General features: G+C 39.2%; 1 protein-coding gene across 4 annotated transcripts in view; it reads right to left on the bottom strand.

Moving 5' to 3' along the window:
- The window catches only part of CEP128 (centrosomal protein 128), a 400917-nt gene that overhangs the window by 290462 nt on the left and 93704 nt on the right, over positions 1 to 16751 (bottom strand). For all 4 annotated transcript variants that reach the window (XR_010917028.1, XR_010917026.1, XM_067532353.1 and 1 more), the window contains exon 13: positions 3485 to 3835. Coding sequence is in view for 2 of the 4 variants with exons in the window: in XM_067532353.1 (XP_067388454.1) it covers positions 3485 to 3835 (351 nt within the window). In the remaining 2 variants the exon portion in view is untranslated. The remainder of the gene's footprint in view (positions 1 to 3484; positions 3836 to 16751) is intronic.

Here is a 16751-nt window from a genome sequence, read left to right as displayed (position 1 = left end):
TCATATAACTGCAAACTATTTTCAGAATTCAAGTTTGATATTTTTCAATCATCACTTTCAAGGAATGTATCAAAAGCAAGACGTTCAAGCTGCATTTTTTAAAAATCCCAGTTTATCTGAGACACTAGATTATTTGTGTCTGTAAATTTTCAAAGATGCCCAAATTATTTTCATCTAGTTCCCTAAAGCTCATGATAAGTGTTGTATCTGTGTGTCAAAAACTCTCAGATGCAAAGTGTGTGACATTGTTTTTAAAAAAAATACACAATTAAATATTTGTGTTTTGTTCCCAGAAGGACATGCAGTTTGTTTGATATTACATATCCACTAGTAAGAAAAACTTTTTTCAGATGTTACAAACATCTGTCAAAATTGTTGGCAAGGTACAGATAACCTCTAACCTGAAAAACAAGATTCAAACAGATTTTTAAATAAGAATACCAGTACCATTCAGCATTTTTATGCATCTTTAATGGGAAAAACTTAAAACAGCAAAGAGAAAAATCCAAGTCAGGCAACCTTAAATATCATATCTATAGGAAGATTCAATATCATTATAGCTATAACTATTTGAGTTGCCATCACAAAGATTGTGCTCTCTCTCCTTTTATACAAAAACCAGTTCAGTTACAAGCCTGCAAAACTTCAAAATCTTCTTCCTTTGTCTTTTTTTTTTTTTTTAAATATGTCTTCAACTCCAATGCTATCTGTTCTTCACCTTTTGCTCTACCTCAGTCTTTATTTTAAAATATCAGAATATACATTATTCACTTTCTGGGAATTCACTGGCTGGGAAGGGGGCTCAGGCACTAGTGAACTTCAATCCCGCTTTATTTCTCTGCCTCCAGCACATAATAATCTACATTTCTGTGGGCTGTAATACTCTGGTTTAATTTTGGTTGTTGGGTTTAAGGTGTGGGTGCTGGGTGGCCTATGATATACAGGAGTTCAGACTAGATGATCTGGTGGTCCCTTCTGCCTTAAACTCTATTACTCTATAATTACAATTACAATGGTAATTTTTCAGCCAGTGACCGAAAGATGAAATTTTTATTAATCATAGTACTCTAAACCTGTAACTACGCCCACCTTAGATTGCAATCCTATCAGCACTGAGAAGTTGAACAGAGTGAGAGATGATGAACACTTGGAGGGGAGAACTCCAAAGAAAATCCCAAGGGCTACAAGAAATTATGCTGTTCACTCAAGAGATGGCGTTGTTCCTTCTAACTCAGCCACCAAGCCACCAAGGTGAAAATAAGGAAAACTGGGCTCTAAGGAAGACCAGCTACCACAAGCTTCCACTGTTATTAATAATCAGTGTCATCTAACTCTGCTCAGTGCATTCTTGTCCAGCAACACCATCTGATATTCCAGAACCAGAGGATTCAATCCTCCCTCCAAACTACTGAATAATCCCATTAAACCCCACTAAAAACTGTAGAAAAATGATTCATGACATCCTGTTAAGATCTTACCACAGCCCACTATGCAACACCTCCCGCCTGAGTTTCAGTCAGTATGAATTTATACAAATCTTAGTCTTAGTTAGACACTGAAAAATCCCACTCTGTACCACTCGCATCTGACACAGACAAAACATGGAGCTGAGTGTAATGCACATGGCTAGGTACACCACAGCCCATATGGTCTTGAATCCTTCCTAGAAGAATCACATATACATTGAGCAGAAGGGGGACAAAACAGAACTTCAAAGAACAAGGCATAAGGGAGCCCTCAGAGCAGATAAGCAGTTACCAAAACCATCCTCTATGTTAAACTAAAACTGCAGGCAGAATGTAAGTTATTCTCGACCTCTCCTCCCACTTTGAGACTGTATTATGTTAATGATGCAGACTGACTTTTTTTTTGTTTGGGTTTAAACATTTATCTGTAGCGTTAGTAACCCAAATACTGGCACATAAGCTAATTTACAACAGTCAAAAAGTGAACATGACAGGTTCATTTTCCCCGTCTAAGCTGTCTGTGCACAGAAGTGCAAAAGTAAAATCAATATCAGTAGTGAAAAGAAAAATTTTGTTTTGTTTTCACAAGCTAAGGAACTGTGAACAAATCATACTGATTTAGAAAGGAGATGGCAAAGCTCAGAGGTTATGTAATGAACATGGAGTATTTTACTTCTAAGCTGACAACATGAATCCAGCACAAGTCGATAGAAACAAAGTCATTACCATCTGTCATCACGCCTCAGTGGGTCACAGCTGAGGATGCCAAATTCAGGACAGACAGCTGAGAAATAGAATAACCACCAGTTTGGAGTGAGTCTGCCCTATCATTAAATTATACCAAGCCAATAACAAAAGTCAACTTCTGTATCATCACACTGCTTAACAAGAATTCAAAATTGCAATCTCATTAGGCATTCCAGCTTGTGGCTCACCACCCAGACACTAGACTTTATGATGAGTGGTTACTAAAAAACAATTTAATCAAATATAGGGTCTTTTCAATCCCAAGGGACCCATCACCTGGCCAAGTCAATATATAACTCAGATGTTACTCAATAATCATACTGATGCCAATCCTTGAGTAACTAAAAACTAAAGGTTTAATAATAAAAGAAAAGAAGAAGAGAGTTATAAATGGTTAATAGATCACATGCATAAAAGTGATTGCAAAGCCCTTTTATCATGTCTAAAGCAGTGATGAAATAAACTGCTAGCTTGCAAAAGTCTCTCTGGAATTACTCAAACAGATTGGGGGTCATCAGTCCTTGTTTAGAGTTTCTTTGTTAGAAATCCAGTCCAGAGAAATGAAGCAGGAAATGAAGACAAAATGGAGATGTCTCAAGTGCTTTTTTATATCCTCTACCATGCGCATGGAATTTTACTGTCTCAAACAAAGCCCACAGCACAGATGCATGGAAAATTACTAGCCCAAGATAAAGTCCAGGGTCCATGAACATATCACATGCCCTTACATGCTATGATGACTCACAGAGGCAGCCATTGCAGCCATTACCCATATTCTTTCTGAGGCATCCACATGAAAGACTTACTGAGAGGGATGAATTTCTTCAACGGCCCATTGTGAGCTGAATGTCCTTACTGGGCCATCAACACACAGCTGTCTGGCCTTGATGTAAATTCTATCTCGGGGGTGTCACCCAGAAATACAGCACATGTGTAAGATGCAAGTACATAGCCAATATTCATAATTTCAGAAACAAAGATGATACATGGATTTAACCAGGATAATCATATTTGATAGACTGTAATTTTTCCATTGACATTTTACATGATATATTTTGTATAAAGGTTGTTGCAATTGTATAACAGTGATAGCAACAATGATATAAATGATCATATTCAAACACACCACATTACATCATCTGCCAGCTGTTTTGTGGCCTATGTAAATTCACAGTCCAGTTCTTAGATGGGCTAGTGCATATGTCACTTCCTCATGTACATTTCTAAAATAAAAAGGGAAAGGAGAGGAAAAATAAAGGCTCTGTTCTTACCTGATTGCTTTTGTCCATCAGCTGATTGATGGTTTCATTCTGTTTCACCATATCACGTTCCAGTTTCCTGTATTTCAGCTTCCAGTGTCGAATGGATTCCTGAGCTTTCACTTTCAACTCTTCTTTCTTCTTCTCAGTCTCTATCCTAAGGGTCTCAGATTGCCTAAATTCAGCAAGATATCTATCTGCTTCCTTGGTGGAGTCTTCAAGTTGCTGAGCCAGCTCAGCAGTTTGGAATTCAGTTTGCCTGCGTTCACTATCACAGGCCTTGTAGCAGCTCTGTATCTCCTTCAGCTGGTCCAGCATCCTTTGCTGCTGCTTCTCCCTGTTTTCCAAATCAGATGTTAACACCTGTAAACAAACACATTGTATTATAAAAGTACAACCCTTAGGGATACACAATATGAAACAGTAGCAAAGCAATATACAGTATAGTTTATGAATAAATTGCTTTCCTACTTATCAATTATGCGCAACAACTTAGAAGACCATTGTAACTAAAGATGGAAAAGCCTGTTATATCACAGAATCCATCTCCCTGTAATGGCAACTTACAGTGCTCCAACGGAGCAGTACATACATACAAATAGTACATTTATATTATCTTGAATTTTACTGTAAGTACCTGGAATCCAGACACTCCGCTTTTGGTGCTTCAAAATCCTGGCTGAAGTTTTGTGACTCAGGCCCCTATCTAAGACTTAATCAAAAGTCAGGTATTCTCTCATCCATCCACCTGTTCCTGAATGTTCAATAAGCAGCTATTTTTTTAAAGGAGGTACTTTAAAAACTGATATTGCAATGATTTCCAGTATATATCTAGTTAAAACAGTATTTTTAATAACATTTTTACAACAATTAATAGCACACAGCAATACTTTAGAACAGAAAGTAAAGAACGCTATCTATTTGAAACTGTTGTGGGAATTTAAGTAAAGAGAATAGAATTAGCAAAATTGGAAGACTATGGGTACTGCTATTCTTGCACTTTCAAAATGCAGTGGGGGATTTTCAATAACCTCAGATGGCCTGTTTTTACCTGCTGTAGCAGAGCACCCCTTAAAACCAAAACTGGGATATTGGTTCACTATTAACTCTGAAACAAGAATGGCAGCTACAGAATCACCAAAACCACTTCCTACAGCATATGTGGGTTATCCTTGTAGGTATTCCATCTGCTATTCATATATTTTACTGAACATCCAAACACTGCTTAGTTAATACAAATCTAACAGCTCAGAACGTTATACCTAGAGGTATACCTAATCTACACTGTCTCAATGAGGTTCTGAAAACTATATAACTTTCTCATAGAGACTAAATAATTACAGAGTAGGAAACACCCTAAGACAAGTTCTTTGCTTTCCTTCCATTTTCATTTTAATATAGAAGATCAAAGTAAGAAAAGTAATTTTAAATATCTTATGTATTCTGATATTCATCAACCTTTATAGATAAATGAGTGTAAAGTCTCTCTAATTTATTCAAGCATTTTTCTGTATATTAAACCTCCACAAATGCTTCATAAAAACATTTATTAGCAGTAATTTTGCTTATGTATCATATACTCTTTATTTACCCCAACCCATGTTTGTACAAACTGGATCTTTCAGTGTTCACCCAATCTGGCTGCCTCCATGGGTCCAGAGGCAACTTTATGTACTAGAATGTTTGAGGCTGGATTTTAAGAACTATACCTCTTTTTCAGAGGGCAGCAGATGCTGAGGGAGCACAGAAAAGGCATTAAGCTCAGCTTCTATGAAAAAAAGTCTGACGGTTATGACTTTGCAGTTAACCCCTCTTGCAACACTGCAACACTTTGAGAAGAAGCCATGATTCATTCTAGATGATGAAAGGGAAATGTTCAAGAACTGTAAGAGAAGTCTTTCAATGCCCTTAGTAGGAACAATGATGAGCATGCAAAAAGGCTTAAGGATGGGTAAAAAGAAAAGGATTATTCCTAAGGGTTCTGTAAAGGGTTCTGTAAACTCACCCCATACTGGACAGGGAAGGGTTAACTCTACATTACAGGTTGAGAAAGCTACGCCCCCTCAACCCTACTGGGCATGCTCCAAGTGCTCTAGTATAAAAGGGAGCATCTCAGCTCAGTTGAGGTTGGACACTGAGGAGGAAGGACCAACAGTGGAGGCTCTAACACAGGAACACTAGGCTATGGGACCAGAGATGTTGCAATTGTGTCAACTGCCACAGATCCAGCAGAGTCCTGATGGAGCCTGGAATCACAGGGTATTACACTTGCTGAGGTACCCAGAGACCCAGATGATGCCCAGGCTGCAGCTTCAGAAGTCAGGGTAGGAAGGTGCCTGGGAGATTTAGACATTATCCTGTGAGTTGTCAGTGCACTTCAGCTCGCTCCCTGCCACTGAACCCTCTGCCACTGTCAGGGCTCTGGGCTGGGACATGGTAGAGTAAGGAAGGACCAGGTCCCGCTACCCCAGCTGCCACCCACACCTAGGTAGTGGCCTACCCTGCCTCGCTATTAGGCAAAATGACCCTACGGACCAGGGCAAACCCATTGACTCTAGCCACGAGGCCTTACCGCCTGGTGGCTATGGGCAAACCCACTGACTCCGGCCACAAGGCTACATTAGCCTCCCTGGTCAGTCCCAGCGCCAGATTTAAGGGTGGGCCAACCATGTCCCACCCCTTCATCAAAAGGAGGATGGGATAAACTCATCCCATGACAGGTTCTCACAGTAATGCATTTGTCATCTCCTATACTTCAGGACACCAAGAATGAATTCCCCAGCTTCCCTCCATGTACATAGTTATGCTATTGACAAAGCACATTATGGTGGAAAAGCACATTTGCCTTTCTCCAAAATATTACACATAGGCCACTACCAGAGGTGGAATACCAGATTTGATGAATTATTCATCTGCTTTGGTATGTCAAATCATATGGTCCTATGATGTGAATGGCTGACCTTCAGAGAGGAAGATGTGTCTACAGTGGGCTAAACATCCATACCTTTAATAAAATTATTACTATTAATTATCAATTATCTAATATTGTAAGTTCTCTATCCACCAATACTGAAACTTGAAAACTTGTTATTTTTATCTGAATTAAAGTAAATACACTCTGTTTGTATCTTATTGATACACCAGTTCAGCAAAGGCCACAGGCAAAGCACAGAGCACTTATTAAATAAATGATCTTGTAATATTGCTGACAAAGCATCATTATCTTGGTTCTTATTGCCAATATTACCTAGACAAAGAAAAAGAAGCACACGGTGCTATTTTACATTGGTAGAATCCTGAGATTGATGTGTGGATAAAGTAGCTCTTGGGTAGAACTGGGATAATACAACATCACACTCAGAGTACTGAACAAATTATTTATCAATTTCTGGATTAATTTAAGACAATATGACCTGTAAGATGTTCAGGTACAGAGAATCCACCTGCAAGTGAGCCGTGCCCCATGCTACAGAGGAAGACAAAAAAAACCCAGAGCCTTTGCCAATCTGCCCTGGGGGAAAATTCCTTCCTGACCCCAAATACGGTGATCAGTTAAACCCTGAGCATATGGGCAAGACTCACCAGCCAGACACCCAAGAAAAAATTCTCTTTAATAACTCAGAACCCACCCCATCTAACATACCTTCACAGGCCATTGACATATCTACCACCAGTCGTCAAAGATCAGTCAACTGCCAAACTAGGCTGTCCCATCATACCATCCCCTTCATAAACGTATCAAGCTCAGTTTTGAAGCCAGCTAGGTTTTTTTACTCCAGTGCTCCCCTTGCAAGGCTATTCAGGAACTTCATTCCTCTGATGGTTAGAAACCTGCATCTAATTTCAAGTCTAAACTTCCTCATGGCCAGTTTATATCCATTAGTTCTTGTGTTCACATTGGTGCTAAACTTAAATAATTCCTCTCCCTCCCTGGTATTTAACCCTCCGATGTATTTATAGAGAGCAATCATATCTCCCCTCAATCTTCTTTTGGTCAGGCTAAACAAGCAAAGCTCTTTGAGTCTCCTCTCATAAGGCAGGTTTTCCATTCCACTGATTATCCTAATAGCTCTTCTCTGCACCTGTTCCAGTTTGAATTCATCTTTCTTAAATATGGGACACCAGAACTGCACACTGTATTCCAGATGGGATCTCACCAGCGCCTTGTATAATGGTACTAGCACCTCCCTATCTCTAATGGAAATACCTCATATGATGCATTCAAGGACCGCATTAGCTTTTTTTTCACAGCCACATCACAGTGGCGGCTCATAGTCATCCGGTGATCAACCAATACGCCCAGGTCCTTCTCCTCCTCTTTCACTTCAAACTGATGTGTCCCCAAGCTTACAGCAGACATTCTTGTTATTAGTCCCTAAATGCATGACCTTCCACTTTCCATTATTAAATTTCATCATTTCTATTACTTCAGTTTACAATGTCATCCACATCTTCCTGTATGATATCCCAATCCTTCTCTGTATTGGCAATACCTCCAAACTTTGTGTCATCCACAAACTTTATTAGCACACTCCCACTTTTTGTGCCAAGGTCAATAATAAAAAGGTTAAATAAGATTGGTCCCAAGGCTGATCCTCGATGACCTCCACGAGTAACTTCCCTCCAGCCTGAGAGTTCACCTTTCACTATGACCCGTTGTAGTCTCCCCTTTCACCAGTTCCTTATCCACCTTTCAATTTTCATATTAATCCCCAACTTCTCCAATTTAACTAATAATTCCACATGTAGAACCATATCAAATGCCTTACTGAAATCTAGATAAATTAGATCCACTGCATTCCCTTTGTCTAAAAAATCAGTTATCATCTCCAAAAAAGGAGATCTATCTTTTGTAAAGCCATGTTGTATTTTGTCCCAATTACTGTTAACCTCGAGCTCCTTAACTACTTTCTTTTAAAAATTTTTTTCCAAGACTTTGCATACTATTGAGGTCAAACTAACAGACTTGTAGTTACCTGGATCACTTTTTTCCCCTTTCTTAAAAACAGGAACTTTGTTAGCAATTCTCCAGTCAGACGGTACAGCCCGAGTTTACAGATTCATTAAAAATCCTTGCTAATGGGCTTGCAATTTCATGCGCTAGTTCCTTTAATATTCTTGGATCGAGATTATCCACCCCCACCCCACCGATTTAGTCCCATTAAGTTATTTGAGTTTGGCTTCTACTTTGGATGTGGTAATTTCTACCTCCATATCCTCATTCCCATTAACCACCCTACCACTATCCCCAAGCTAATCATTAGCCTCATTAAAAATGGAGGCAAAGTATTTGTTTAGATATTCGGCCATGCCTAGATTATCCTTAACTATCCTCAGTGCATAGTGGTCCCACTTCTTCTTTCTTTGTTTTCTTCCTATTTATATGGCTATAGAACCTTTTACTATTGGCTTTATTTTACTTTGCAAGGTCCATCTCTACTTGGCTTTTGGCCCTTCTCACTGTATCTCTACATGTTCTGACCTCTAAAAGCTAGCTTTCCTTGATGATCCCTCCCATCTTCCACTCCTTGCAGGCTTTCTGCTTTCTTTTAATCACCTGTCTGAGATGCTTATTCATCCAGCCTGGTCTACAACTTTTGCCTATGATTTTTTCCCCTTTCCTTAGGATGCAGGTTTCAGATACTTCAAGTTAAAGTTGTAAGAACTAAGTCCAAGCCTCCTCCACCTTTAGATCCTTTAGTTCTTCAGTCCAATCCACTTCCCCAACTAATTCCCTTAATTTTTTAAAGTTAGCCCTTTTGAAGTCAAAGACCCTAGTCACAGATCTATTTTGGTTTATCTTTCCTTTTAGTTTGAACTGAATTAACTCATGGTCGCTTGAACCAAAGTTGTCCCCTACAACCAGTTCTTCCATGAGGTCCTCACTACTCACCAATACCAAATCTAAAATGACATTCCCTCTTGTTGGTTCAGTAACTATTTGTTGAAGGAATCTGTCAGCTATCACATCCAGGAAAATCTGGGCCCTATTATTACTACTAGCACTTGTCCTCCAGTCTATATCTGAGAAGTTAAAGTCTCCCATAGTCACACAATTCCCAGTAGTATTTACTTCATTAAAAACCTTAAAGAGGTCTCTATACATGTCAAAATCAGATCCTGGTGATCTGTAGCACACCCAAGCACTATCCCAGGGAAAACTCTAGTAGTTTTCTTCCCCAAAGTGATTTTTACCCAGACAGAATCTGTTTTATCAATTCCATCACTTCTAATTTCTTTACAGTCTACCTCATCATTGATATACAATGCTACTCCACCACCTTTGCCTTTATATCTGTCTTTCCTAAACAGCACATACCCTTCAATACTTGTACGCCAGTTGTGACTATTAGTCCACCATGTTTCTGTTATCTCTATAATATCTAGTTTCACTTCCTCTACCAGTAGCTCTGGTTCCTCCATTTTGTTACCCAGACGCCTCGCATTGGTATACAAACATCTTAATTTTTGCTGTTTGGCTTCGCTCACATTCCTTACCTGATTTGGCACAGTCATTCTACCAATATTGCCTATTAGACTAGCATCTACACTACCCTTCCTCTTAATGTCCATTCTGCTCCCCACTGCTGTGACCTTTCTTACTTCATTTTCCTCCCTCTCAATATGAAAATCAGGCATGGAGATTACTTGGGCATCTCCCAAACATCTTCCCCAACTCGCAAGTTTAAAGCTCTCTTAATCAGTTGTGCCAGACTCCATCCTAGAAGTGCATTTCCCTCCCTACTCAGGTGAAGAAGAGAACAGTCCTCTGTCCATGAATGCCTCCCAGTGACCATACATCCCAAAGCCCTCCTTATAGCACCACTGCCTGAGCCATCTGTTGATCATCAAAATCTTGTCATGCCTTTGTTGTTCTTCTCTAGGGACAGGCAGAATCCCCCTGAAGATCACGTGAGCCTCGCTTTCCTGAAGAGCCTTCCCCAGCCTGGCATAGTCTCCTTTGATGTGTTCCAGCAAGAATCTAGCTATATCATTTGTACCCACATGAAGGACAATTAGTGGATTCTTTCCTCCTCCTGTTAGTATCGTCTTCAGCCTCAGGTCCACCTCCTGTATCTTAGCCCCCAGCAGACAGCACACCCTTCTGTTCTCCGATTCAGCTCTGGTTACAGGCCTGTCTGTTCTTCTCAGCAGGGAGTCCCCAATCATATCATATTGGTGATCATATTGGTCCCTTCTGACCTTAGAGTCTATGAAGCTATGAATCACATAGACCTGCCTTTTCCTGGTAACGGTGCGATTCTCCGGCCTATCCCCTGTTCTTTCTGGCTGCAAGTCATCTTGTCTACTATTTTCCTTTGCAGTCCTCTGCAATCATTCCTGTATCCTCCTGGGGCTCTTCTTTGGTAATATCTTCGTTGGCTCATCCACTCTTTGTATAGAACTAGCTGCTCTTCTCTTCTTCCTTGCCCTCCCATCTTCAGTAACCACCTGCTGTGCCCCTTCTTCATTTTCCATCCCTGCAAAGCTGTTTTTGAGTTCTACTTCTCCTTCATTAGCCCATCTTTTCCTCTGCGGGTTCTCGCAGTGACATGCTTCCACTGGCCAGTTTCTTCACCCACACTCTCCCCTCAGAGTTCGTTGGGCCTGCTTCCATCTGGAGCTCTGGGTTTTTCCAGACTCCTCAATCCTTTGCGCCATCATCTGCTCGAACCACCTTCTAAACTCAGCCAGAGTTTCCACCTGCATCTCCAACCCTCGAATCTTCTCTTCCATCAGCTCTATGAGGCGGTCCTTCATACAAACAAAGTTCTTTTGAGGTACCCCCTCCAGGATCATGTACATCCCACAGCTCCCACATCCAGTCATCTTCATCCTTTCTTCCATTGCTTGACTGACTACCACTACCACCTCTGTATCTGTCATAGCCTTTCCCTCTACTTCCTGTCACTGAGAGACACGAAAACAATAAATGCACAAAACAACCCCCAAAGAGCACCCCAACAATACCAGGACACCACACACTCCCTCCCCAAACTCCCCTGCTTTCAGGTCTGTTTGCTGGCTCCTGTATCACTGCATTACTTTATATGATTTCAGGTAACTGACTGGTCTGTTTCCTTATTAATGTATTTTAAAAAGTGGTTGTCAAAAGTGCACAGAGCATGAATATATGCTCTTTTATTGTAGTTTGTAAAAAAAAAAAAAAAGGTCCTATATACATAAATACTGGTTAACCAGTCATTAAGAGGAAGAGGGTGTATGCAAACAGCAACTTCTCATTACTGTTCCCCTGCCTCTCTCAAATAGAATTCTTCCCTCACTGTGTGCACATACAATTAACATTAATAAGAGTTACACAGATCCTGAACAACCAAGAACTAAGCAAAATCTGGATTACAAAGTAGCAGTTTTCTACCCATGAGATGCTGTAAGAACAGTGAATGAGCCAGACAATGATTTGTTAGTACTACTGTCCAGTCAGGTTAATAATTTACAAAATAATAAGTATGAATGGTTTTAACTGCTGTCTTTAGCACAGGGCTAGAACCAATGCAGAGGCAATATACTTAACCTCTTTTGGCAGAGTATTTCATATAACTATTGAGCAACCCCTTCTAGCTGATCCAAAAGTAGCATTGTTAGATTTCAGAGGAAGCAGCATTCAGTCTTCCTTTGCCACAAGCAGGATCTAGCCTAAGGCAAGACCTTGGGAGAGGGGGAAAATAAGTGGAAGAAAATGAGAAAAGCCCTAAAATCCCTCCTTCACCATCAAAACAGTGTAGTCACCCTTATTGTACAATTGTCTGATAACTAGACAATTTTACATTACTATATGCATTATTCTCTGGGCATTCCTTATGAGTGTGGAGAGGGAGTGTGATGTAGACAACAGGCCACTGCACTGAAAGTCTATTTGGATTCTAATCCCAACTTTACCAATGACCGGCTGTTTGACCTTCAACAAGTCACTTCCTTCTCTGTAGAGCAAGTTTGTGATCATTCTCTAGATTTACACTTTCACTAGTAGAAATAGTAGAAATTCCTGTTTTACCTTGATGATATTTATATAAAACTTTGCTTGGTATTCTTATTTATTATTTCTACTACAGTTGTGCCTAAAGGTTCAAGTGAGATACGAGTCTCATTGCTCTTCCCCTTGTACAAATACATAATGAGAGAGTCCCTATCCTGAAGAGCTTACAGTCTAAATTGACAACCCAGACAATGGTGCAAAGAGAAAAAAGATTACACAACTATGATTTTCAGCTTATCAAGAAAAGCGACCGTTTAAACTCGTAAAATCTACCGGATTAAGAAGAAAAAAATTTTTAAAGATATTTAAGCAGCAATATTTTTATATAGTCAAATGAGTTTAATTTCAAAGGAAAATGCATATCGAACATAACCTTTGAAGGCTATGGATTCAAATTTTGAACATGGTACAAGTTAAAGCAGCCAAATATAACATCAGAAATCATTACACCAACCCTTCCACAGCTTTTGTATAATGGTTAACCTTTTGAATCATGTACCAAAAGGTATTTGATTACATATGCTGTTAACACTTTCCATTTACTGACTATCTGGTGATAGCATAAGGGATGTCAGTCCAAATAGATTAAGACTTGCTGAGTCATTAAAAATAATTATTTGTTCACATACCTTAAGAGAATACATCTTGTTCATACAACTACAGTTTTCATGTACTTGTTAATGAAATATGATTCTAAGCTTAGGCAAAGTACATAAAACAATGTTCAATTAATTGAAGACAGTCATCCATCTCACTGTGGAAAAGTAAAATGTTAACCTCCACTTGAGTAATAATATTCACTATAGGGAAACATTTCTTTGGATTATTTCTCTTTAAGCACAAAGAGACATAATTAACTTATAGGCACCAGAATCCAGTTTGATTTGCACCAGGGAAAATCTGGCCCTTGGAGCTAAAGAATTAATTCAAATGTATGTTCTTAATTTTACTTAAAAATTCCTGAAAATGAAATAGAACTTTCTATCTAGAAATAAACAAACAAGTCTCGCTTTACTTAATTTTTTTATATTTATTTTTAGGGTTCTGCCAAGCTACTCATTCGACTCATCCCCATATTCATTACGATAGAAGCTGCCTGAGGGGAAGAATTAGCTTTGCATATTCAGCATTAGAGCAATTGACTATCATGAGGGTGACACATAGTGACATTGGCCCTTTATGAGGGAGCAAGGCAAGTGCACCTGTGCCTGGTCAGTTGACCCCAACTGAACTATAAGAGAAGGCACCTGGCCCTAGAGGGATGAAGCATGGGTAAATCAGGCTTCAGAGTCAGTCAGAAAAAGGTGAAAGAGAGCAGACATAAGGTAAGTTTACACTGCAATTAAAAACCTGTGGCTGATCCATGCCAGCTAACTCAGGCTCACGGGGTTTGAGCGAAGGGGCTGCTTAAATGCAGTGTAGATGTTCAGGTTCGAGCTGCAGTCTGGGCTCTAGGACCCTCCCACCACGCAGAGTCCAGCTCAAACTCAATACCACAATTAAACATCCCCTTAGCCCAAGCTCCACGAGCCTGAGTCAGCTGGCACGGACCAGCCGTGGGTGTCTAATTGCTGTGTAGACATAGCCATAGGGCTGTCACTGTTGGCTTCCTGGGAATAGGCCCAGACCAGAAGCAGGAAGTTCCCAGGGAGTGACTGCCAGAGTCCCCTGTGAAGGGAGACATGGGAACCTGCTGAGAGAAATCCAGTGAGTCAGAGCAGAGAACTGGAGAAAGCTGAAAGTTCCTACAAGAGGCTGCCAGAGTCCCTAGGGAAACAAGGTAGAAGAAATCTGCAGAGAAAGAGGAGCCCTCCAGGGAGAAAGCCCTGGCTGGCAAAGCTCCATGAACATAACACAGAATATTTCCATAGGAAGCCCAAAAGCAGGAAGGCCAGAGGTGAAGGGGGAAACACTGGAAGCTGTAGCTCAGGGTGGACTGAGGACCTATTTTTGCCTGTTTTGCTTACATTTCAGACAATAAAATTGCCTGGAAAGAGACTCTAGGTGTGGTAGTGGGTCCTTTGTGAGCAGGGGAGAATCCCAGCTTGTTACACGGGGGAAATGTCAGAAAGTAGATCAAGACAGAACCAGATTGATTTATCTTGAGGCCAGAAGACAATTCAAACACCAGAAATACTGAAACAGGAAAATACAGGATAAGAGGGAGAAAGATATGTAATTCACTAGAGAACGGGGTGAATGAATGGACTTTGAAGCCCCTGGGAAAGGGTAGTATGATTTTTGGTGTGCATATGGCTTACTATATAGAACCCAGGATGCCTCACCTGAATGGGTGAGGCTGACCAACCCATGATTATGCACTTGACAGTCTTTTGTGATAAAAGATTTCTATCTAAAGACCTGAACTGTAATGAACAGAAAAGTTAGATTTTCCAGAATAATATGTCCTCAGAAATAAGGAAGATTGGACACTTTTATTCAGCTAAAGGGGTTTTTTTCCAGGAGAGAAGTGGAGGAAGTTATCCAAAATCCTACAAAACACAAAATAAAACATGGGAAAACACTTTATCAGGATTTGGTGAGAAACTAATAGAGCAGTTAGATCAAGTGTTTCATTTGTATTCATCTGTATGACAGAATCTGACTCTACATTACTGACTCTAAAACTACATTTTTCAACTAATTAGTTCTATTAACGCTAAAATTGAAGCTCATATGTATATATGGTTGTTTGTTACTAACATTGTCTTCCCTAGTGATATGTGAATATTGTTTAGCTGAAAGACATACAAGTTAACCAGAGGGTCTCTGACAGAAATTATATAAAGTGGACAGTATTCTCAACGTCTTAGACGTTTCCCCCCCATGGTCTGTTTTTTTCATATGGTGATGTATCATGGCCAATGGTTTTGTGCTCGTGGACATTTTTTCTGCCAGAATTATACTACTGTACAAACCCATTAGCTGGAACATACTATTAGGATGTTACAGTAAGATAGCTAGTGACTACAATTATTCCAGCAATAATGCAATCCCTTAATTATCATGTTTGTATCCTAAATACAAAAGTAAAAATACATAAAAATAAATAATTAAAATATACAAGAATACCCATTTAATTCCAGAAAAACAAACACTTTTAAAACTTCAAGTTAAGGTTGAAGAGTTCAATGCTATATCTCCAACACAAATAACTATTCCACATTTTTTTTAAAAGTTAAAAACTAAGAACTGGCATTTTAAGGACATAAATACTGCCATTAAATAAAACAGACTACCACAGTCCAATGACAACAAACAACCACATAATTATTTTCACATTCATGTTATCAAAACAATCTTAACTCTGACATAATTTTGATTTATTGATTGGAAATGTTATGTGAAAAGTCATATTAGTCATTTTCTGAGCAGTGATGGTTTGAATGGGGTATCACATTTAGCAAGGTATGTTGTAATGCCTGTGCTTATAGCAGAAGGCCTGTTAATAGGTTGTATTTAAATAATTTTAAACAGAAAGCTATTTAGGTAGAGCATATAGGAACTCTGATGTGTATAATATGTTACTTAAACTAAATGATTATGTAATGGTTTTAAGCTTAATTTTGATTTTTGTGGGAAAATGATTATGTAGATGATTGCTATCATTGGAAGAATGTATTTTATTTTATGGCAGTATGTATGTCCTTAGCTTTCCATTTCCTTACTATTTTTTAAACAAAGAATAGTTGGTATTTAAGTTGGAAACATAATACTGTACTTTTCAAAATAAGAACTTTTGTTTTATTTTAATTTTTTAGTTTTTGGATTTTAATGTATTATAAATAATTGTCATTTCAATTTATCTACAGATGTCAAGATCTTCATCCATGATTTCCAAAGAAGTTAACTCCACAGGAGCCTCTCTTTCAACCATGTTGAGTCCCAGAGCTCTGCACCACTGAAGTCTGATGATCAGTTCTGGCAGAGCTTAGTAGCGTCACAGGACTAAACTTTGAAGTAAAGCACATAAGAACCTCTCAGGCTCTGGCCTTCTGTTATCATCTAACTTGAAGATATTTGATAGTTTGTATCAAAAGCTTTATACACAGCCTCATTTATTGCATTTCAGTGTCTGGCTCTCAACGAACTAGGTCCAAAAAGAAATGAATTTAAAACTTTATCCCTTTACAAAATGTTCTTCTGATCTCCAAAGGGCCAGCTATATTACCAGATCAATATTAGTTTGGATCTTACCCAAAAGACCATGCTGCTAGCCAATCCTATAGTATCTAAAGCTAAAATTTTATTATAAAAGACAAGAAACAAACAAGAAGAGAT

The sequence above is a fragment of the Emydura macquarii genome, unplaced genomic scaffold (genome assembly GCF_026122565.2).
Source record: "Emydura macquarii macquarii isolate MOO-44397 ecotype Brisbane River unplaced genomic scaffold, CSIRO-AGI_Emac_v2 contig_374, whole genome shotgun sequence".
NCBI classification, from domain to species: Eukaryota; Metazoa; Chordata; order Testudines; family Chelidae; genus Emydura; species Emydura macquarii.
Note: the sequence above shows the minus strand (reverse complement) of the source record. Positions and strands in the feature narration are given on the sequence as shown.